The sequence below is a fragment of the Sminthopsis crassicaudata genome, chromosome 1, assembly GCF_048593235.1.
Source record: "Sminthopsis crassicaudata isolate SCR6 chromosome 1, ASM4859323v1, whole genome shotgun sequence".
Lineage (NCBI taxonomy): Eukaryota > Metazoa > Chordata > Mammalia > Dasyuromorphia > Dasyuridae > Sminthopsis > Sminthopsis crassicaudata.
In genome coordinates, this window is record NC_133617.1 from 109,278,431 (window position 1) to 109,304,103 (window position 25,673).

Here is a 25,673-nt window from a genome sequence, read left to right on the forward strand (position 1 = left end):
TATACCAACTTATCATGATCCCATTTGGGGTTTTCTTGGTTAAAATACTGTCATTTTCCATTTTTTTTCTCCAGCTCGTTTTACAGATGAGGAAATTGAGGCAAATAGGGTTAAGTGATTTGCTCCAGGTCATGTAGCTATTAGGTATCTGACATCAGATTTGAACTTAGTAGGATGAATCTTCTTAACTTTAGGTCCAGTGCTCTGTGCACTATGGCACCAACTACCTGCTCTTGCACTCTAGTGGTAGGCACATACTAACAAGAGATTAAGAGAACCCAAGTATACTTGTTGAGTGTACCCCATGTGAAGAGTTTGACAATAGATGTGGACAAGAGTTTCATGGGAAGAGAAGGACTGTAGGCATTGTGATCTGTACCATTGGGAAAAGTAACTATAATTCTAATACTGCAGATTCATTGAAGTATCAAAGTACTTTAAATTTTAAAAAAGAAATAATGGTTTTATGGTGTAGCTTGGATTCTTCATCTCTTCAGGCTGGCCTTTCTTCTGATTAGTATGATTTATGATCAGATAGTAGTGACCTGGAAGTTAAAGGGACCATCTAGTCTAATCCTCTTATTCTGCATTTGAGAAAATTGAGGCCCAGAAAAGTAAAGTGTTTTGTTCAAGGTCATATAAGTAGTGTTATTAGTAGGATTTGGACCCAAATCCTCTGACATCAGAGCCAGCACTCTTTCCATTATAACACAAAATATACTTACATTCGCTAAAAACCAAACTGAAAGTAAAACATTCCCACACATAGGAAATAGCAATAGATGAACCATGGGAGAAACCTACCACTTCAAACCAATCCACTTGGATGTTGAAGTTAGGATTGTTCTTGTAACTCTGGATCACACAGGATTTAACTCCTTTGCCAGCACATTCTATGAGTACCTGAGGACGATCCACTGAGAGGAGCTGGACTTTCTTCATTTCACGAACACCCCAGAAGAGAACCTAGAAACAAAGGCAACAGAACAGGGTATGAAAAGTCCATCAATCCAAGCTTTCATTAAGCACCCATTCTGTGTAAGGCACTGTGTGAAGCATTTTGGATATAAAGATAAAATCACAAAAGAGGACCTCAAATAGCTTACCTTTGAGGAGGGGAGAAGATATAACATATAAACATACATATAAATATGGTATTTGAGAAGAGAGGAGACAAGTAGGAAAATCAGAAAAAGACTTCCCTTAAGAGGTAACCCCTTAACTAAGCCATGGGGATTTGTAGAGGCAAGGTAAGAAATAGAGATTTTGAGCCAGAAAGAGTCTTGGAGGTCATTGAGTCCAACCAATGTATTTTACAAATGAAGAAACTGAACTCAGCCTAGAGAGCTTAAGTCCTTTGTCCAGGATCATCTAGCTAGTTAGTGTATTTGAACACAGATCTTTATGACTGCAACTGCAGTGCCCTATCTACTATACCAGCTCACCAGAGATAAGCAAACTCCGGCTCATGGGCCAAATTACACATTATAGTCTGCTTTTATATGACCCAGGAATTCATGATTCTTAGCTTACAGTCCATATAAAGAGGTGGCAGGTCAGCTTTGACCCATAGACCATAATGGCCTCCAGACTTCCAGGCATGGGGGGGACAGACAGCCTGTCCAAAGAATCAGAGAATCACAATTCTAGTGCTGAAAGAAACCCTTAGAAGTTATCACTGTCTAATCCTCTCATTTTTCAGCTGAAGAAACTGAGGTCAAGAGAGATAAAGAACTTGTTACCTAGGTCATATATAGCAAAAGGAGAATTTCAATTGTTGAGAAGAAAAAGAAATGCTCCTAAAGATGTTGTTCAATCATTTCCATCTCCTTGTGATATACTATGCCTTCATCAGACCTCATCTGGAATAATATTATGTTCAGATCTGGACACTATGATAATGTCACCAGAGGGAACTCATTAAGCTAAAGGCTGTCAGTGTTTGTCAAATGAGTACCACTTGAAGATCCTGAGCATGTGCTAATAGTTTTGTTGTAATAGTAAGTCTTTTAATCTTAACTAGGTTAGAAGGAAAAACTCCATACATGAACCCAGCCTCCTTACTGTTTAGCACAATGTCTTTGATCAATGTCTTTGGTCTCCAATTTAGATTAGCTCATCCTTTTTTAGGAAATCTGGGTCTGCTTCCCAGATCATGAAAGCTTACTATATTAATACCAAATTTAGTGTGGCTATCTGACAGGCATAGTCCACTGCATCTCAGAACTTTGGAGCTCAAGAGGTCTGCCAATCTTAGCCTTCCTAGTAACAGGTATTGCAGATATCCAATAATACATCTTGCAGAACTGGTATATATATATATATATATAGCTTGAAAGGAAGGGCATGATAATTAACTTCAAATATTTAAAGAATTATCATATGGAGCAAAAGATCAGACTTGTTATATTTGGTCCCAGAAGTTAGAATCAGAAGCAATGGGTAGAATTGCAAAGAGACAAATTTAGGCTTGATAATATAATGCAAAAAACAAATCAAAATTCCTTCATAATAATGAGAGCTGTTCCAGAATGCAATGGATTGCCTAGAGAGGTGGTACATTCTCCATCCTTAGAGGTCTTTCTTTATCCCAATGAGATTTTATTTTTCCATATACATGTAAAATAGTTTTCAACATTCATTTCTGTAAAATTTTGTGTTCTAAATTGTTTTCCCTCTCTCCTTTACTTCCCCCTTCTCAAAACAGCAAATTACCTGATAGAAGTTAAATATGTGCAATCATTTTAAACTTATTTCCATATTTGTCATGTTGTACAAGAAAAATCAGACCAATTGGGAAAAAATCACGACAAAGAAAAAACAAACAAAAAAGATAAACATACTAAGCTTCAATCTACATTCAGTCTCCATAGTTCTCTCTCTGGATGTGATTGGCATTTTCCAACCTAAGTCTATTGGAATTGCTTTGAATCACCACACTGCTGAGAAGAGCCAAGTCCATCACAGTTGATCATTGCATGATCTCGTTATTTTGTACAATGTTCTATTGGTTCTGCTCACTTCACTCAGCATCAATTCATGTAAGTCTTCTTTGGAGGTCTTTAAGCAGTTGTTGGATGGCCATTGTTGAGTCTGTTATAGTGGAGATTCCTTTGATAGATGGATTAGACTAGATGGGTTGGACACCAAGGTCCTTTCCAGTTCTTAGATTTTTCTATTCTGTGGTCTGCTGTTCAGCATCACTTATTAAAAGCTTGAGTATTTTCTATTAATTAACCTTATCTAAGACACTCTGGATGCTTGGGTAGAGAGTTCTTACAAAAATTTTAGAAGAAGATAATTGTAAGGAACAATAGTCACATTGCCTTGGTGGTTTTTTTTTTATTTGTTTTTCCTAGGATACTTTGAGAAATAATCATATCTCAATAGCTTCAAAATTGTATTTCCTCAAGCACAGGGAAAATGATGTCAACCACAATGATAAAAATAGATACTTGTATCCTTAGAAGCATCACAGGATGGTGAGATTGTCTCAGAGCCAAGAAGAGATGGCTTTAAATTCTGACTCTGACTACACAGTGGTTCTGTGTTCCTAGGTAAGTCATTTAAATCATCATTGTCTCAAGAAATTGAAAGACTATTCTTTTCAGGGCATGTGCTGATCTATATTAACTGAGGGAATACCCCCATAGAGAGCTCTCTGAGTCAATGAAATCACCCAAATTTCAAATTTATGGTTAATATTCAAGCAATGCCCTGTCTACTTGAAAAATTAAGGGAGATCTTTGTGCCTTTGAATCTGTTGGAAAATTCCAGAAGCCTTTTCAAAATCTTACCTCTATTCTATATGTACTCAGCACAGGACGAATATTGGCAGGGACTGGGTAGATCTGGGCTACATCTGGTGGATCAATGGGAGGAAGATCCTGTGGGCCTGAGGAAGGAACCTGATGAACAAAGCAAAAGTTCATTATAAAGGGATAAGAAAACCAAGAGGATTTTGGAGAACAGGGACCCACTTCTCAATGGCATTGAACATTTATTTTCTTTGAACTTCATGTAAACTGCCTTGCAAACTTTAGATTATTATATAAATATGAAAGATTAGTTGTTAACATTTATATAGTACTTACTATGTGTCAGGTACTAAACACTTTACAATTTTTATCTCATTTAATCTTCATAACAACTCTGGGAAGTAGAAGCTATTACAATTTTCATTTTATAGATGGGAAACTGAGAAAATGGAGATTAATGGCTTGTCCTGGGTAACATAGCTAACAAATATCAGAGATGGGCTTCAAACTCAGGTCTTTCTAACTCTAAGCGTGCTTATAGCACAGGGTCAGAACAAAATGCATAGTCATATTTTAGAAAAAGCTAGTTTTATCTTTATATTAATTTTTCTAATGAGAATTTGGTGTCCAAGATATAGAAATAATTGAAAAACATTATATCTATATCCATCTGACCACAATACATTTTCCAACAGATAACTGGTCAAAAAATACAAACAGTTCTCAAAATAAGAATTGCAAACTAATAACTATATGAAAGAATACTCCAAATCACAAATAATAAAAGGGATGCAAATAAAAACAAAGCTCAGATTTCATCCCATACCCATGGCAAAGTTGACAAAAGAGGAGAATAGTCAATACTCACTGGTTGTGGAAAGATAAACACACTAGTGCATTGTTAGCGTGGGTGTTTGCGTGAATTAAATATGGCAATAGTTTTTGTGATAGCTAGAATAGTAAAGAATTCGAAACAAAGCAGAAGTGTATCAATTGGGGAGTGGCTGAACAAATTATGATACATAAGGGTGATATTACTGTAAGAAATGAACAGTGTGATGAATAGATCATGACAATATGTGAATTGAAATAATATGAATAATATGATAATATAATGATGATAATAATATGAATTAAAATAAAGAGACTATTAGTCAGGAAAATAATATCCACAATAACTATAATGTAAATGGAATAAACAACTACACACACACACACACACACACACACACACAAATCAGATATGAATGGTGCCAATTAACAAAGAAACATAGCTCAAAAGAAAAAAACATGAGAAAGCTCTCCCATAATACTACTTTACAGAGGTGTGAAGTCCTCAAGTGGTGTACTTTTCATATATTTTTAGTTTTTTAAATGTATTAATTGATTATGCTGATTTGTTTTTTCTTTCTTAATTAAAAATATTATCTATTATATGAGATGATTCTCTTGAAGGAGAAGGGAAATGAACATTAAAAAAAAACTATGGTTAGATAAAAATAAAAGCTTATTTTAAAAATACCTATTTTTGTAATTTGGATTCATGCTAAAAAAACATGGCTAAACATCCATGTATTTTGACTCAGATATTACACTCCTAAGGTTATGGCCAAGAGATGTCAAAGGTAGAAAGAAAAATAAAAGATAAAACAAAAATTCCTAGCTGCACTTGTTGTATCAGGTAATTTCTAGAAACAAAGTTGAAACCAAGTACTGGTTTCAGTATATCTGAATCTGGGGAATGGCTAAACAAAATGTGGTACAATAAGGTAATGGAATATCACTGACTTATAAGAATCAATTAATGTGAATAACACAGAGAAACGTAGGAAGACATTTTAAATCAATGTGCATAATATACACAAGATACATAATTACTACAATAATGTAGCAAAAGAAGAAACAGATCTAAAATTATAGTATAATTATAATGAACAGTTCTATCCTCAAAGAAGATATGAGAAAATCTACCTTCTTCCTTCCTTTAAAGAAAAAGAGCATGGAACATTGTATATCTTGTCAGACTCAGTTAACGTGTTGGCTATTTTTAGTGAACTGCTTTTTCCTATTTAGTGTTATTGTGACAAAAAACTTTCTGGGTAGAACTGGATGAGGGAAAGGTATAGTTAGAAATGAAGATGGTATAATAAATAAAGATTGCAATTTAAAAATGCCTATTCCCCTCCCTTACTTTTTTACATGTAAAAATATTCAATATGACTGTGACAGATGCTCAAGGAAATATTTGATTATAATATAGAACACATAATGATGGTCAAAGAATAATAATGTTTCCATAGCATTTTATTGTCCACCAAGTACCTTCCATGCATTATTTTTTTCACAACTACCTTGTAAGAGAATTACCAAAGGCATGGTTATTCTCATTTTTCATTAAACAAACAAAAACTAACCAACACTCTTGCTACTGTGACACCATAATTTTTTTCCCTAGAGAAATAAAAATTAAATGTTTTAAACATAAATCTTTGGAACATACAAAGCTCATCTTCACAGTTTTGAACACATTGTATTCCACCCAAGTTTCTTGGAAAGGGCCATATACATCCAATTGTAGTGACCCATCTTTTTTCATTAACTTAACAGTCCATCTCCTTTCAAATCTTCAAAACTTATTCACTTCAAAAGGGCTCCCTTAATTAAATACATCTGATCACTTCTCTATCTTCTGTGCAACCCTGAGTGGCCTTTATTTATTAGCCTCCTCTTGGTTCAAGATATGATTGATGTATAAATTATTACATGTGGAAGAGAGACTAAGAAATGGATCAAACCAGTATTATTGTTATTGTCATGATGACAAAGATGATAATGATGATAATTAGGATCACTTCTTTTTCTAAGTATAGCTCCCATTTATGAGAAATGATTATTTATCCCTTGTATCAATAAGTAATCAATATTGAATCTGAATCAAGCCTTTTCTCCTTTTCTACTTCCTCACTCAGAAATCAAAGTATGGGAAATTTTTCCAAAACATTTACCCAGACAGATTGGCTGACATCTAATCAAAGACAATAAAAGAAACTTTAAGTTTAGATTAATTGATGCATTCCTATTCGTTTTGTTTACTTAGATCTGAAAAAATGTTGATTGTTCCTTACTGCAAGATAGGTGATATTAAAAATGATGAGTCTCTTTGCTTAAGACTGGGGTAATCCAAGTCATATATCTCAAGCCCCTTATTGTAATATAGCCCAGTCTCCCATTATAATAATCATTTTTTCATTGTTAACCAATCAGAATTGATTGCCATCCTCAAGATTCTTTCAAGAGTATAACACCTGTGAGCTCACCATTATGAGGAGTCCTTGGTCTGAGAGATAAGGCCAAATGATCATCCTTTCCTTAATAAACATGTTGTCATTATAAAAAAATGATTATGTCTCACCATGTCCCTTGAATTTTTTAACACACTAAATATTTTAAGAGATGTCTTTACAAACTACAAGAAACATTTGTAAAAGGTAAAGTTAGTTGGGTTTGTGCCTGGGAGGAATTTGATTTGTAGAAGCAATTAGTCAATGAATAAACATTTATTAAGCACTTACTATGTGCCAGACACTGTGCTAAGAGCTAGGGATACAAAGAAAGGTAAAAGATAACCCCTGCTCTCAAAAGATACAGAAGGTAATAGGGAAGATAACATACATACAACTATGTACAAATATAACATAAACAAGTAAAATTGGAAACAATCGAGTACAGGCTTTGAACGAATTTTTATAGAATATTCAGCTGTATTCTTTGATAGTTGCTTTGTGTGCCTTGATCCTAAACTCTTAAGACAGTGACTATTATATTTAAATACTTTCTCTCACTTTACTCCTTGACTCACTGCTCTGCACTCAGATAGTGCCAGATAAATATTTTTGATTGAATGACATGAGTTAGAAAAATAAAACAAAAAAGAAATACAAACAACAAAAAAACCACATGGTACAATGAGTTTCTCTGAGCCTAAAGCCAGGGAAACTGGATTTCCTGTCATTCCTGATTCCTACACAACTGGTGTTTTGGCAGAAGCAGGGGTGGATGAGCTTATTACCAGAAACAGCCACAGGAATTTTTCTGAGTGGGTCAGTCACCAGGAATGCAAAACAAGCTCAGGGTAATTAAGATTCCTAATGGATGGGACTGTACACAAGATCTCAGCAATAAAGATGATGTATCTCTGACACTGTAGTGAAGAGTCAATGTCCAAAACTGTATATAATCTAGCATGCCAATAATCAATTCTCCCTGCAGAGAGTAAAGTTACAGCACAGATGCAACCCTGCTACAGTTTCTAGTTTTATCTTGAAAACAGAGCACCATATGTTTCCTCTTCCTGAGGCTGGCTGATGAGTTTGGCCAATCAAATGCTCTGGATAGGAAAACGCCCCAGTTGAATTCCTGAGAAGAGCCCTGCCAGTCAGCCCCATCAGTTATTTCTAGGACAATTTAAACCAGAGAGATCCCAAAGCACTTTACAGATTGTGCTAATTAACAGATTTGTTCCAGGCTAACATGCAGCTATTTCTTCAATGGGATAATAATGGCATCAAATAGGATGATTTACTAAATACATTAAAACAACTGCTGCACTGAGAAATTTAGATAAACAGATAGGGTTTGTTTAAGCGCCAGATTGGATCAAATAGCACCAGTGTAGGCCAACTCTCAAAAGATCAGCACTACGTTTTCCCTATCTAGTTCCATGAAACTCAGTGACAACACCCAGAGAAAATCCAGATCTATTCCTCATGCCATCTGAATTCCATTTAAATCTCTAACCTGGCTTGACTTCTTCCTGATTCTAGAATACCTTTCTACTTTCACTCAAAGGAAATACCTCCAATCTTGTAGCCTCTTCCTTCCATTGGTGAGTACCATTTCAGGAAGTACCCTCATCTAGCTATACTCACCTCTAACTTGGCTCACCTCCTGATTGTTCTGACCTAGCCCTTACTTAGGCATATTTCCCCAACCCACTTTAACCATTTTTAATTTATCATTCCCCTATTAGAATGTGAAGGGCAGGTAGGTAGTGCAGTGGAGAGACAACTGCAAACAGGAAGATTCATTTTCATGAGTTCATATCTGACCTCAGATACTAACTGTATGATCCTGGGCAAGTCACTTTTACCCTGTTTGCCTAATTTTCTTCATCTATTAAATGAGCTGGAGAATGAAATGGAAAATCACTCCCTTATTTCCAAGAAATTTCAAATGAGGTCATCAAGAAGCAGACATGATTGAAAAAAAGACTAAACAACAAAAATTAGAATATAAACTCCTGCCTTTCTCTTGTACTTGTATATATTCTCAGGGCTAGACACATTATCTTTTATACAGTAATATGTAATTTAATAAATGCTTTATCTAATCTTATCTCATTTAATCCCCATGTTAAGACACCCACAATGCAGCATGCATTTTGAAATGTTACAGTACTGAAATTTTTAAAATAGAAATGAGGTCAGTAAGAGGAGACTTAGATAAATAGGATGCACAGATAATCCAACAACTTCTTTGTAGTCACAGAAACTTTCAAGAGGAATATTTTATTTGAAAATTTAATGAGGAATAATGCGGGCTGATGCATAGATCCTAGAATTCCTTAGCCAGGGAATCCAGTAACTACAACATTCCCCCTTGAAGACCCTGCAATGATGAAAAATTTAATACCTCTTTATTTATTTTTATTTTATTAAAGCTTTTTATTTATAAAACATATGTATGGGTAATTTTTCAACATTGATCCTTGCAAAACCTCCTATTCCAGATTTTCCCCTCCTTACCCGCCTTCCCCTAGATGGCAGATAGTCCAATATATGTTAAATATAATAAAATATATGTTAAATCCAATATTTGTAATACCTCTTTAGATACCTTATGAGCTCTATACTCTGGCTGACTTTAATTGATAAGAAGTTACTTCTTAAATTGGGTTGAAAACTACCTTGCTGAAGTTTTTATAAACTGATTCTAATTATGCCTTCTGGGGCAGCAATGTGGTATAGTCATACCCACTACCTATATTACATTTGGCAAATCATTTAGTATCTCAGTGGCCAAAGCAACCTCTAAGACTATATTATAGAGTAAGTGATCTATATTTGTATAAGGAGTTTCCAGACTAGATTTTCCCTACCATATTACAATTATATATCTAGGACATGCAAAACAGAGCAAATTCCTCTAGTCAACCAAACCATTTGGAGTTAAAGGACCTGGATTCAAGTTCTGTGTCTCTTATTAAATATTTGTGTGACCTTGAGCAAATGACCCCTTCTCTCTGTTTTCTTCATTTTTCCATTTATAAAATGAGAGGGATGAATTTATGGAGTTCTAAGTCTAAGATCTAACACTATATGTTTCTTTAGGATATGATCTAATTGCTCTTCCACTCCGAGAACCCTTCAAATTGCTGAAAACCGTTGTTATATTGTGTCTAAGTTTTTTCTTTTTCTCTTTCTTTCTTTCCTTTTTTCTTTCTTTCTTTCTTTCTTTCTTTCTTTCTTTCTTTCTTTCTTTCTTTCTTTCTTTCTTTCTTTCTTTCTTTTTTTCTTTCTTTCTTTCTTTCTTTCTTTCTTTCTTTCTTTCTTTCTTTCTTTCTTTCTTTCTTTCTTTCTCTCTTTCTTTCTTTCTCTGTTTCTTTCTTTCTTTCTTTTTCTTCCTTCTTTCCTTCCTTCCTTCCTTCCTTCCTTCCTTCCTTCCTTCCTTCCTTCCTTCCTTCCTTCCTTCCTTCCTTCCTTCCTTCCTTCCTTCCTTCCTTCCTTTCTTCCTCTACCAGTTCCTGCAACCAAAATTTATCTAACATAGGTTCAAGATCTTTCATTAACCCAATAGTCAGTCTTGTTCTAGATGAACTCTAGAATATCACTATTCATCTTTAAATGTGACACCCAGAAATGACTTATTTATCTTTGCATTCCCTCTAACACTTAACACTGTATATGGCACAAATAGGCATTTAATAAAATACTTATTGAATGAACTGAACACTAGTATCTAGGTATGACTTAAGCAATTTAGAAATATTTCAATTTTATCTCCCTTTCCCAAAGCATGGGTCTGACCTTGTAACTCTCTGACTCAACAAACTCCAGTGGTTCTCTATTACTTCATTTGTACAGTGAATTCTCCATAAGGAAATTCCTTTTCTCCTTTGCAACCAACAGTCTTGGAAAGTTGCCTGGGAGAACATGATGTGTTCAAGATCCCACAGTCAATTAATGTCAGAAGCAATATTTCAGCCCTGATCTTCCTGACCTAAAAGCTGTCTCCACCACCTAGGCCAAACCTGCTTCTCTGAAATAATAAACACTTTCTGAAGTTTTAAAATGTAGATGCAGCATGCAAGATGGGTATCATCAGCTCCATTTTATGTATCTGAAATAGAACTTATTATCTTTTCCATAAATCCCTGCACCTGTAAATCTTAACCCCAAGTTCTGTATTTCTGTTGATAGCTCTACCATCTTCCTACTCACCAGGATTCATAATCTCAGAGTCTTCCCTGACACTGCATCTCTTCCATCCAATCAGATGCTAAGTTTAAGCAATTCTACATTCCCAACATTTCTTGCTTTGGTCTTCTTTTTTCTAACTCAAATACCAGTCTAATTCAGGTCCTTATCACTTCTCACTAGGACTATTGCCGTAGCTTCTAATTCATCTTGGCATTTTTAGTGTTTCCTACTATCTGATTTATTTTAACTGTACTTTTTAAAATATAGGATGTCTCAAAAATTTTGATGCAGTTTTAAAACAATTAAAACTTTAAAATGTCTGATGACTTTTGGGATATCCTATATTTTTCCCAAAGTAAGAGTCTGGCTAAAAAGTAAAATAAAACAAAACCCTAAATAGATGCTTATCATTTTTAGAACAAAATGCAAATGCTTCAGCTTGAAATTTATGACTCCCTACAATTTGGATACTACCTGCCTTTCCAGACATTTCAAATTATTCCCCATTCATGCAGTCTATGTTCTGAACAAACTATCATACAATTTATTTTTTTAACTGATCATTACATAGTAAGTCAACAAGCATTTATTAAGCCCTAACTATGTGCCAGGCATTGTGCTAAATGCGGTAATAAAATATAGAGTTCTTGAGAAGCTTTTATTCTAGTGTGAAGGGGCACATAAAAAAGAGCTAACAAGTGGGAGAGAGTCGGAGTGGAGGTGACGAAGTCTGAAGAATGAAGGATAAAATGAGCTAGACTCTTCCTCAAAACAGAGCTTTTGGGAAGAACTCACCAGTGGGAGAAGGTCAGATATCTGATTATTTGCAATTCACTTTTTCCTCTACTCTACCTCTTAGAACAGTGAACTTTCTTCAAAGCACAGCTAAGATTCTCCTTCCTACTCAAAGCCTTTCTTAATCTTCATAGTTGCTAGCACCCTCTTTCCTCAAATTATCTTTTATTCATTTGGATCTATATGTCAATTTTCTCATCTATAAAATTGGAAGTATAGTACTTAGTATTTCTGCTGCACTGGTTTATTGAGATAAATGAGATAATGCAGATAAAGTACTTTATCAACTTTAAAGCATTAGGTAAACATCAGCTTGGCAGATAGTGGACAGAGTGCCAGGCCTAGAGTCAGAAAGATATCTTGATGATTTCACATACAGACTCAGATATTTACTGGCTTTGTGACCCTTGGCAATTGCTTGCCTCAGTTTCCTAGTCTGTAAAATGAGTTGGACCATGACATTAGGAAAGTGATGCCATGACTTGCAAGTGAATTGAAGAAAATGACAAGTCATTCCAGTACTTTGATAAGAAAATCCTAAATAGAGCATAAAGAGTCAGATAAGACTGAACAACAACCAGCATCAGCTACAATAATGATGGTAATTATGGTATATACCCTTGTTTTTTTTATTTTTCAGTAGAAGATAATAAACTCCTTGAGGGCTTCATTTATGTGTATGTAGCCCTGGAGCTGAGCCTTTGATTTAATATGTGTTTCTTGAATTGTAATAAAATTAAATAGATTATGCAAATGAGAAAACAAAGGTTAAGCTATTTAACCCTGCTTGCACAGTTAAAAATGGTAGAGCCAGAAGAAATAGCATCCATGAAGGACATTTTCTCTAAAAATCATTCTTTTTCCCCCCTTTTTAATGCAGGAGCTATGATTCCTACTTTACTCAAGCTGTACTCACACTCCCTCAAAGAAGAAATTATTTTTACTTCCTCTGATCTTATATAACATTTTGTATATACAAATCATATATTTATCTTAGTTTAATTGGTATTTTAGGTTTTTAAAAATCAATTAATATTTATTAGGCATCTACTATGTGCCAAGTCCTGTGCTATGTGGTAGGGATATAAGAAGAGACAAAGTACAATCACTGCACTCAAGCAATTTACAATCTAATGGGAAGAAACAACAAGCAAACAAATAAATACAAAACAAGTTATACATAGCATAAATAGAAAATAATTAACAGAGGGAAAGGCACTAGAGTTAAGAAGGGTTTAGGAAAGCTTTCTAGTAAAATTACTCCTAGTCGGATTTAAAAGAAGCTAGGAAGATCAATAAATGCAGCAAAGATTGAGAGCATTCCAGGCATAGGGGCAGCCAGAAAATACCCAATAGCCTATAAATGGAGCTTCTTGGTCATGGAATAGCCAGGAAGCCAGAATCACTAGATCAAAGAGTATGTGGCAGATAGTAATGTATAAGTTGACTGACAAAGCAAGGGGCAGTTAAAAGTCTTTGAATGATATACAAAACATTTTGTTTTTGATCCTGGGGGCAATAGAGAGCCACTGGAGTTTGCTGAGTAGGAGAGTGATATGGTCATACCTGAGCTTTAAGAAAATCTAGCTGAACAGAAGAAAGATGAGAGTAAGGAAAGACTTGAGGCAGATAGATCCCTCAGCAGGATATTGCCACAATATAGGTGTGAGGTGATGGGAGCCTGCACTAAAGTGATGGTAATGTGGTAGTTGAGAAATGCTACAAAAGTAATATCAACAGACCTTGGCAGCAGCTTGGCTATAAGGATGAGAGATAGTGAGAAATCCAGGATAATTTCTAATTTCTAAGTCTGAGAAAGTGGGGGGATGGTATTACTCTCTACAGCATTAAGGAAGGTAGGAGGGATAGAAAGATTTAAGGCAAAAAATAATGAATTATGGTCTGGACCTGTTGAGTTTACTGCTCCAGTTCAAGAGGTCTGAAAAGCAATTGAAGAGGCAAGACTAGAAATCAGCTGAAATATTTGATCAGGATAGATGGTTTTCAGAATTGACAACATAGCAATGGCAATTAAATCCATGAGAATTGATATCACCAAATAGTATAGAGAAGATAATCTGGAGGTTGTGATCTGGAAGGAAATGCAGTAAAGGAGACAGAGAAGGAGTGGAGTGGTCAAATAGTTAGGAGGAAAACGAGGAGAAAATGGTATCCTGCAAACCTAGAAACAAGAGAATACCAAGAAAGAGAGAAAAGATCAACAATGTCAAAAGAAGCCCTGTCCTGGAGGATGTTGCATGCTTTATTTCAAGAAGAGAGGGAAAACTCCCATGTACTTCAGATTTATGTCTTTTAGACATGGGGCAACTGGTTGGCACTGTGCATAGAGTATCAGGCCTAAATTCATATCTGGTCTTGGACACTAATTGGAGGATCCAGAGCAAATCACCTTAATCCTGTTTGCCTCAGTTTCCTCATGTGTAAAATGAGCTGGAGAAGGCAATGTGGCAAAACATTCTATTATCTTTGCCAAGAAAACCTCAAATGTAGTCACAAAGAATAGGATGCAATTGAAATTACTGAATAGCAACACTATCTTCAAGGAAGTAGCAAAATGAATCTTGCTATTGAGTCCATAAAAAGCAATGTGAATTATAACTTAGACTTTAGAATACCCACAAATCAAAACAAAAGACAATAGGTGTTCTGAGGGACATTTTTAATGAAAGGTGTAACCTGAATGAAATTAATTTTCAAGTATATTGATGGAATGATGGCTTGAAGTGACACACATCATTGTTACAGTGTTTTTAGAAACCAAAATGGCACCATAACCAAAATTGAATTTCTTTGTGTTTTAAAGAAAGTAGTATTTGTAGGGTAATAATGTTAAGGGGAATGTTGCTACTTAATATATTCATCTAATGACAAGTCTCCCTAGCCTTTGGAGAGTTGCCACACATAGAGGAAATTTCTTGCATTTCATTTCCCTGATTGTTGTTGAGTTGTACCTAACTCTTCATGTCCTCATTTGAGGTTTTCTTGGCTGAGACAAGAGTCTAGAGTGGTTTGCCATTTCCTTCTCCAGCTCATTTTATAGATGAGGAAACTGAGGTGAAGTGATTTGCTGCCATACAGCTTGTAAGTATTTGAAGCTGGATTTGAACTGACTCCAGGACCAGCACTTTGTTCACTTTATCCACTACCTAGGTCCCCAAAACCAAGATAGTAAAGAAATTCATCATAGTGGTAATGGGTTATTTTGCTCACAACTGAATGGAAACTGAATGGAAATGCTTCATTTCCTATGTTGGTAAAGGGAATGGTGGTATACATTCTGTCAAACCACAGATCCTTGAAGCATTATCATATAGCCAGCAAAAGTTCAAAGGGACGAGGGCTATAAAATCATGAAAGGTCATGGTAAGAAAGCATAAGTTCTTTCACCAAACCTCAGCATACTCTGAAAGAGGGATGAAAAGGAGTCATTATTATTACTAATTGATTTGCCTATTTATCTCAGTCCATTGGATCTCAGCCCTTAAGTCTTAGTGTGAATTTTGGATTCTCCAATCCATTTTGAAGGATATTTCTCTATGGAAATAGTATGGTCTACCCCAACCCTTCTTCCTAACCACAGATTTTCCCTAAATACTGGCATATGTTAGTTTTATCTTTCCTCACATACATATGTTCAGTAAATGTTAAGTTCACAATGACTCACTAAAGAAAGCCAGAACTCTTTGCAAAGCTAAGTTCCTAATCTTTTGATACTGACTTCATGGAGAACAGCTATTAATGCCCCTGGAAAGAATCCTTAGCCAAATGGATCTGGCCCAGTGCAGCAATTCTTACATACATATGCTAATTATACCACACCCAATAATTCATGTTGCAATTTGTAGTGACAGTGAATAGAGTATTAGGCTTGGAGTCAAAAGGACCTGAGTTCATATCTAGCCTCAGATACTTATTAGTTGTGTGACTCTAGGCAAGTCGTTTAACATCTGTCTTCCTCAATTTCCTGAACCATAAAATAGTGATTATAATATTACCTACAACCCAAGGTTATTGTGATGATCAAATGAAATAATATTGTGAAGCACTTAGCATAGTGCCTGGTACATGTTATTATTATTGTTACTATTCAGTCCTTCATGTGTGTCTTACTTTTTAAAACCTCATGGATGTCAAGCCCTTCTGTCTTCTACTATCTCTAGAAGTCTGTTCAAGTTTTATGTTTATTGTTTCCATGACACTTTCTATCCATCTCATCCTGTACCATCCCCTCTTCGTTTTGCCTTTGATCTTTCCTGTCTCTGATCATTACTAGCTGCTGTTTTTGTAATTATTGTTTGTCTTTCTTTCTCAAAAAATTAGTGGGAGATTGTCTCCCCCCTAACAAGTTTATGAGTCATGATCATAACTCATATGATATGTATATATGACTATATATAAATATATATCTATACATATATGTGATATGTATATATGACTATATATGTGTATATATTTATATGACTTCATGTTAAACATTCTATCCACCACACCAGTAAAAATAAACTCAAATAGAAACAGGACCACTAAACCTTATTTAGTAATATATTATCTTAGAAAAACATATATTGACATTATTTAAGTTCTATTGCATTTTAATTTTTTAAAATTTTGTTAAATTTCCCCCAATTACCATTTCACCTGGTTCTGTCACTCAGGAGTATTTGGACTACATGAGCTAGGTTTTTGACCTAGCATGTAGCCTCTTTCTTAGGAAGCTACCCAGTGCTTTTTATCAATTTCAAGAGACTCCTTAGCACAAAATCTATATTTCCAACATAAAATGTTCTACTGGAATTGCTATATAATTGCGAATTTTGTTTTCTTACATTCTCTAAAGGATTCAAGTTGGGGAAATCTCAAATAGCATTGGAGAAACTCAAAGTGGGTGTCAGCAAGTGACAGCCTCTACCTCCCACAATGACTTATGCTGAAAAAGAAGTATAAGTGATTAACACCAAGGAAATGTATTGTTAGAAAAGGATGTGAACTAGTTTTGCAATGATCCTGAGGGCTATCAGATAGGCAGCTTGAGGGTTATTCTGCTACCCACAGGATGTGGAAAGAGCCAGAGGAAGCTTCCCCACCCCTAAATATATATTCTCACACATTTCAGATGGGTCTTTTGTGACTAATCCACGGAATATGAGAATAACACAGGAGGAGGCATGGCTGGTTGAACTTACTCCCATGGAGAAAATGCCTACAATAATAAGATCCTGGGTCCACTGAAATATTGGAAATAATTATGGTCATTTGAGAAGTATTATCAAACAAAGATAGCATGCCATAGTGGATGGAAAGCCGGTCTCAGAGACAAGAAGGTTTGCATTTAGCTCCAAATCCTGACACATCCTGGGCGTTTAACTTCAGACAAGTCACTTAATCTTTGAATTGGTATAAGAAAGTAGTAGTTCTTTATAGCAAAGTAATTAGAGGTCTATTTTCTGTTTCATTTTTGTGGAATGTTATGAATTTATTATAATATGCTATTAGCTCTCAGAAAAGTTCTTTTTAGGTACTAATGCACTAAATAAATGTGCACATGTTATAAATATATAATGAATATTAATAATGTATACATTGGTATATTAATACATAAAGTATATAATATGTTGCTATTTACAAAATACTTTTCAGCTAAAGTATATTACATTATACATATATATTTATACAAAGATGACTGTTTACATTACTATTCTTACAACAACCCTATGAATTATGGGGTGAAAGTGCTGACATCCTCATTTTATAGATGAGGAATTAAAAGGTCAGAAAAGATACAGTGATTTGCATATTATCATGTATCTAATAAGTTTAGGAATCAGGATTTGAATTCAAATCTCCTGACTCTATGTTTAATGTTCTTTCTATTACCATTGTAGTGATTCACTGAGACTATCTGTCTGACATTGTCCCCACTGTTCTGTGACATTGAGAGACTGGCTGTATCCTGATATCTGATGTCATCTGAAGAATCGTTACATGTATTTGACCACTTACTTGTAAAAGTTCAAACACTGCAAGGAGGTCCCCTCCATCAATATGGCCACAAAAAATTGGATGATAGGAAAGTCTGGGTGGTTCATATTCATGGTCCACAAGCTTCACAATGGGAGCAGCCACAGTAGAGCCTAAATATTCTGGTTTTCCCTAAGGAAAAACAAACAAACAAATAACATTTCCTTGATATCAGTGACATCTGCGTGGTGACCAACCTGAGCTTTTAAATTCCTTTTAAACTTGACCTTCAACATAGAAAATAATCTTTAAGATCCATGACATTTGGATTTTTATTAGCCATATTTTCTAGGGCTCTCTTCTCCCTTTTCTTTCAACTTTTCTTCTACTTTCTCTCCATATTCCCCCAGACTCAGGAACAGGAATTTATTCAATGATTTCTCATAAATACAAAATACCCAAGGAAAACTGAAAAGAATGGCCATAAGAAGGTTCAGGAACATTTTAAATAAATTATACTCAATAAGTATATACACACACTCTTCCACAGGAAACTTTCCTAAGTGATAAATTGTAGAACAATTAGCTATCCGCATAGAGATAATTTTTTTTTTAACCTGAAAGTTCCCTAGAGGGATAAAATAACTCCATATACCCACACTCATACCCCCACTTTAAGCCAGAAAAAAGTGTCAGGTCCAAGCAAGGCCCTGGGGATATATAGACCAAAAATTAAACAAAAATTAAAAAGTCCTAAAAGAACTTGCATTCTACAGTTATGGCAGTTAAGATGTATGATCAGATTGTGACCCTTAATTGATTGCCTGAGGGTTATGGTCACAAAACATAAACAGAACTATTAGATGAGACATAAATTTAACCAAATATGTCCAGATGTTTATACTGGATTTATTTTAGACACAAAGATAAATGCACACACAGAATTTGCCTCCAGCACAGAACCTGTCCTACAAACACAGAACCAAAGGGAAGCAAAACTGTGAATTCCTCTCTTTTCTCAAAGTGGCCTCAGCCCCAGGGACAGAATAAGGCCTTGGAAAATCAGCTAGCTCACACTGAGCAAGGTGTACTTATACTCATACCCACTACCAGCAATGAAGGATAGCATGAGATTCTTTCTACTACCACCCCAAAACATACACCTCCTCTTAATCCCATAGAGTCCTGTCCTTCTCACTTAGACAAATCCAATCCTTAATTTTATGGAAGAAAAAACTGAAAACTTTCCAGGGATTTAAATGGAGGAGGAAAGAGTTGAGAGTGGAAGGGGACAGGGCAAAGCCACCAATATTGTCCTATAGAAAATGAATAATGCTATGGGGTAATTATATATAATTAAATTAATTACAGCTGAATAAATATATACTATTATTTATAGCAGCTATTCAGATAATTGTAGTGTTTTATAAATATTATCTTGCTCTATCCTCACAATTATCTTGGGAGGTCGATGCTATTATTATCCCCATTTTACAGATGAGAAAACTGAGGCAGACTAAGATTAAGTGATTTTCCCAGGGTCACACAAAGATCATACTTGAACTCAGGATTTCCTGACTCCTATTCTAGCTCTCTATCCACTTCAACTAGCTGCCTCAAGACAATTCCTTATAGTTTCTTCTAATGGCAAATTTTATATTCTTTCTAATATCTGTATAAGACATAGTAGATAAGAGGCTGGTCTTGAAGACAAAATAACTTGGGTTCAAGTCCAGCCTTTGATATACACTGGGTATATGATCTTGGGTGAATCCTTTATTATCTTAATGCTTTAGACAACTTTCTGACTTTAAGTTGGAGAAAATGTTGGAACCTGTCCTTGTAGAGGAAATTTCCTTGAGGGTTTCCCTATATTAGTGAAGTTTCAGACCAGTCTCTATTATAGAGTCATGGATTCTGAGTTGGAAGGCACCTCAGAGGTCATCTATTTAGTTTAACTTTTTCTTTAATAGAAATTTCCTCCAATTATGTCACTAGAAACATGCAGGCATATATATAGATTGTATAAGCAACTTATGTTGCAAAGGGGATTTCTGTCTTTCTTAAGGTTGGATTCCATCATTCATTAAGCCTCTGCTTAGAAACTTCACATGTGGTCTCTAACAATTCACTTGACCTCCTGAGGCAGCCATTAAATTTTTAGATCTTTCTAATTTGTAGATGCTTTTCAATCAATCAAGTGTGTATTAAGCACCTACTATATGCCAAACATTCTTAAACTATGGTGAGTGGCCCTACATGGATCACATAACTGAAGGTGGGGATTACAAAATTGTGATTTGTTATCAGTCAATCTTTGATTTGTATACTTACTTTATATACCTATACCCCTAGGTTGCACAAAGATTTCTCAGGCAAAAAAAAGATTGTAAGTAAAAAAAAAATTTAAGAACTCTTGCTATGTACTATGTGCCAGGATACTGTATACACACATACATATAAACATATAAAGAAAAGAAAATAAATGCAGGGCAGTTTCTGAAAAAGGGAACTATTGTTTGGGGGAACTAATAAAAGGTTCATGTAGAAAACAGAACTTGATCTTTATTTTAAAAGGAAGTGTTCTTATGAGACAAGGAAGGAGTATTAAAGGCATGGGAGATGGACCAATGCAAAGGTTTAGAGGTGGGAATTGGAATGCCATGTATAAGGAAGAAAGTTTGGCTGCTTTACTGAATATGGGATGGGGGAGCAATGTCTCAATGATGTTGAGAAGACACATTGGAGATGAATTGTATGAGACCTTCAAGAGAGAAATATATAGTTTATTCTACAAACAATAGGGAAGCCAGTGGAATTTATTGAGTAAGAGAGTAAGTTCTGAACTTAGGAAAATTACTTCAGCAGCAACATGTACAATGTATTGCGTAGGAGGGAGGAGAATCCAATTAGGAGGCTACTGCAATAATCTTTGTGAGTACTATTGAAGGCCCCAACTAAGATGGTAGTAGTATGAATGGACAGAAGGAATTAGATACTAGAGAGTTTGGGAAAGTAGAAATGACATTGACAACTGACTGTATATGTGGCATGAAGGAAAATAGGGAGTCTAGGATAATGTTGCAGTTACAAGCCTGAGACTAGAAGGATGGTGAGGCCTTTTCTTTTTAACTAACTAATCAACAAATTAATTTTTAAAATTTACTGTGTTTTAGGATAGAAACACAAAAGGGAAAGTCTCTATGTTCAAGGCATTCTATAAGAAGGATAGAACATATTTATAGATGGGGAATATCAAATAAGTAAAAATCAATTTGTAATGAGAGCTGTACAGAAGAATGTAAAAGCAATATGTATTACTGGAAAAGAAGATAGCCCTCATTTGGGGAATGGCAGAACAAGTTGTAGGATATTATTATTATAATGGAATACTACTCTGATATAAAAATGATGAGAAACACCTACGCAGAAACATATGAAGAACTGGCAAGAGTGAGGTAAGCAAAACCAGGAGAGCATTAGACTCAGTAACACAAAATTGTACAATGATCAACTATAAATGACAGCTATTCTCAGCAGTATTATGATCCAAATCAATTTCAAAGGATTCATGATGAAAAATGCTATCCACATCCACTGAAAGAATTGATGGAGTGTTACTGCAGATTGAAGCATATTGTTTTTCACTTTATTTTTTTCATTGTTTTTCTTTTGGTCTATTTCTTCTTTCACAGCATGAATGATAACTGAAATAAGCATGTCCATGCTTATAACCTACATTCTGTCTTCCAGCCAACCTGTTCTGTGTACAAAACATTTTATTAGATTATGAGTTTCTCTGGGTCCCCTTTTTATGTCCCTCATATATATATATATATATATATATATATATATATATATATATATATATATATATAAAACCTAAATCAAATTGCTTACTGTCTTAGGGAGGGGGGGTTGAAGAAGAGAAGAAGAAAATTTGATGAAGAGAATGTTAAAATTGTCTTTACATGAGACTGGGAAAAATAATATTTAAAAGAAGAAAAAAAAATCTACTGGCTATGAGGAAAGAGTAAGTACCAAATTATACTGGTATCCACACAATGTCAGTCCATTTAAAAGAAAGTCCCCACCATATTGGATGACTCTCTTGTAGCAAAGTCACAAAGGATGAAAAAAATGAATAGGAAACATTCTATTTCACTTGGAGAATATACCAGTGATTGATGATATAAGAGAGCTAACAAAGTATCATAACATACTATAGCAGAAGTCACTATCTAGTGCTAACTTTGGATCTATGGGGAATGATAGAAATTGGATGTAAGATCTGTGAAGTACCTGTAATCACATGATATGCACAGAAGCTGAATAGTCTCAAGGGACTAGCATGTAAATCAGAGGAAGACTCATCATCAGAGAAATTTCTTCCTAGATATGATAGACCTTTGGAGAAAATTATATGGAGACAGAAAGGAGTACACTTTCTTCTCGGCAGCTCATGGAACCTATACAAAAACTGACCATATATTAGGACATAAAGGCCTCAAAATCAAATCCAGAAAGGCAGAAATAGTAAATGCATTTTTTTTTAGATCACAGTGCAATAAAAATTACATTCAATAAAAGGCCAAGGGAAAATAGACTAAAAAGTAATTGGAAACTAAATAATCTCATCCTAGAGAATGAATGGGTGAAATAGCAAATAATAGACATAATAATTTCATTCAAGAGAATGACAATAATGAGACAACATACCAAAATTTGTGAGATGCAGCTAATAATAATAAGGGGAAATTTTATATCTCTAGAGGCTTGCTTGCATAAAATAGAGAAAGAGAAGATCAATGAATTGGGCTTGCAACTAAAAATGCTAGAAAAAGAACAAATTAAAAAAAACCCCAATCAAATACCAAACTTGAAATTCTAAAACTAAAAAGAGAGATCAATAAAAGTGAAAGTAAAAAAAAACAACCTATGAATTTATAAATAAAACTGAGTTGGCTTTATGAAAAAAACCAACAAAATAGATAAACCTTTAATTAATTTGATTAGAAAAAGGAAAGAGAAAAATCAAATTATTAGTCTCAAAAATAAAAAGGGAGAACTATTCACCAATGAAGAGGGAATTAGACCAATTATTAGGAGTTATTTTACCCAACATTATGCCAATAAATTTGACAACCTAAGTGAAATGGAGGAACACCTACAAAAATATATATTGCCCAACAAAAGAGGAAATAAATCACTTAAATAGTCCCATTTTAGAAAAAGAAAAGAAACAGAACAAACTATTAATCAACTCCGTAAGAAAAAATCCCCAGGACCAGATGCATTTACATGTAAATTCTACCAAACATTTAAAGAACAATTAACTCCAATACAATATAGACTATTTGAAAAAATAGGGGATGAAGGCCTTCTACCAAATTTCTTCTATAACCCAGACATAGTGTTGATACTTAAATCAGGTAGGATGAAAACTGAGAAAGAAAATTATAGATCAATCTCCTTAATGAATACTGATGCAAAAATCTTAAATAAAATATTAGCAAAAAGATTACAGAAAATCATCCCCAGGATAATACACTACAACCAAGTAGGATTTATGCCAGGAATGCAAGGCTGGTTCAATATTAGGAAAACTATTAGCATAATTGACTCTATCAGTAATCAAATTAACAAAAACCATATGATTATCTCAATAGATGCAGAAAAAGCATTTGATAAAATCCAAAACCCATTCCTATTAAAAACGCTAGAGAGTATAGGAATAAATGGTCTTTTTCTTAAAACAGTCAGTAGCATCTATTTAAAACCATCAGCAATCATATATAATGGGGATAAATTGGAATCATTCCCATTAAGATCAGGGGTGAAACAAGGTTGCCCACTATCACCATTACTGTTTAGTATTTATTAGAAATATTAGCTTTGGCAATAAGAAAAGAAAAAAGATGAAAGGAATTAGAATAGGTAATGAGGAAACCAAATTATCATTCTTTGCAAATGATATGATGGTATACTTAGAGAACTCTAGAGAATCAACTAAATAACTATCAGAAATAATCCACAACTTTAGCAAAGTTGCAGGATACAAAATAAATCCACATAAATCATCAGCATTCTTATACATCACTAATAAAATCCAACAGCAGGAGATACAAAGAGAAGTTCTATTTAAAATAACTGTTGATATCCTAATACAATTATTCCTTTGCAACAACAACAACAACAAAATTCGGTTCTGCACATATATATTGTACCTAGGATATACTATAAGATATTTAATATGTATGGGAATGCCTGCCATCTAGGGGAGGGGGTGGAGGGAAGAAGGAGAAAAATTTGGAACAGAAGGGAGTACAAGGGATAATGTTGTAAAAAAATTTACCTATGCTTATGTACTGTCAAAATGTTATAATTATAAAAATTAATAAAAAATAAAATAAAATAAAATAACTGTTGATAGCATAAAATATTTGGGAATCTTTGTGCTAAGAGAAAGTTAGGAACTATATAAGTAAAATTGCAAAATACTTTCCACACAAATAAAGTCAGATCTAAGCAACTGGAAAAATATCAAGTGCTCTTGGATAGGTGGAGTGAATATAATAAAGATGATAATACTACTTAAGCCAATCTATTTAGTGCTATACCAATCAAACTCCCAAGAAACTATTTTACTGATCTCGAAAAACAAAAACAAAACAAAACAAAAACCAACCAAGCAAACAACAACAAAAAAGAGGTGAAAATACTAATCCACTAAATCTTATCTTTAATATAGAGCTGCATACAGGCCTACAACCTTATGGTACTACCATGTGAGCTAGGAATTCCCCCAGAAGGAAATGCAGTCCACTATTGTCCTAGAAAGAATTCCCTTCCATCAGACTTACTACAGCTCTGAATAATAATGGAAAGAAAATTCTAGGATTTTTTGTTTCTATCATAACTCATTCCCTTATAGTGTTCCAAATGTAGGGACAGATGGGAAAAACTTCTTTTAGAAGTCTGGTTCTGATTAAGCACTCCTGAGGAACTTAACACTTTACCAAGGCAATGGGATTCAGGAGCTCTTAACTTTACTCCAGAAGTCTGAGCTTCAACAACTTCATTTTCTCAGCCAGGTCATTCTTCTCTCCAGACTTGTAGCCCATAGTTCAAGACGTTCTATCACTACTTCTCTGACACTGGGGTATAGAACTGAAGTTCTATCCAGGAACTGAAGTTCCTGGAAATCATGAATCTAGGAACTCTATTCATAAAATTAATGTCTGAAAGTATGTACAATTACAAAGTTTTCTTCATCACTACTGACTTCTTGAAAGTTGTTGTTTTTATATCCAGGCTTTTTACAGCTGTATGCCATAGATTCATAGCAATATGCCTGCTCTTTTCTGTTACTCTCTTTTCTGTTCATCTCTCTTAGTATTTCACCAAAATATAGCAAAAAAAGACTTTTTTGAAAATGACTGCTTTTTTATATGCTTAGCAAAAATAGAGAGGTTTATACTATAACAGCCAAGCCAATTAATTCATCACCAGTGCCCAGAAAATGGCCTTAATGTCTCAATAAAATTATCAAGGGACATGACCAAATACTCCTTAAAGGAATGTAGTCAAAGTTCCAAATAGACATTTAATGACCTCATTAAGTTGATAGGGAACTCCTTGGATTAACCCCCTAACATTCATT

The 25,673-nt window shown here is 34.5% G+C and overlaps 1 protein-coding gene across 1 annotated transcript in view; it reads right to left on the reverse strand.

Moving 5' to 3' along the window:
* The window catches only part of FER1L6 (fer-1 like family member 6), a 253,827-nt gene that overhangs the window by 72,049 nt on the left and 156,105 nt on the right, over positions 1-25,673 (reverse strand). Inside the window, exons 22-24 of the mRNA XM_074266003.1 lie at positions 18,053-18,202; positions 3,798-3,908; positions 805-966 (exon numbers count right to left, since the gene is read on the reverse strand). Of these exons, the coding sequence (XP_074122104.1) occupies positions 805-966; positions 3,798-3,908; positions 18,053-18,202 (423 nt within the window). The remainder of the gene's footprint in view (positions 1-804; positions 967-3,797; positions 3,909-18,052; positions 18,203-25,673) is intronic.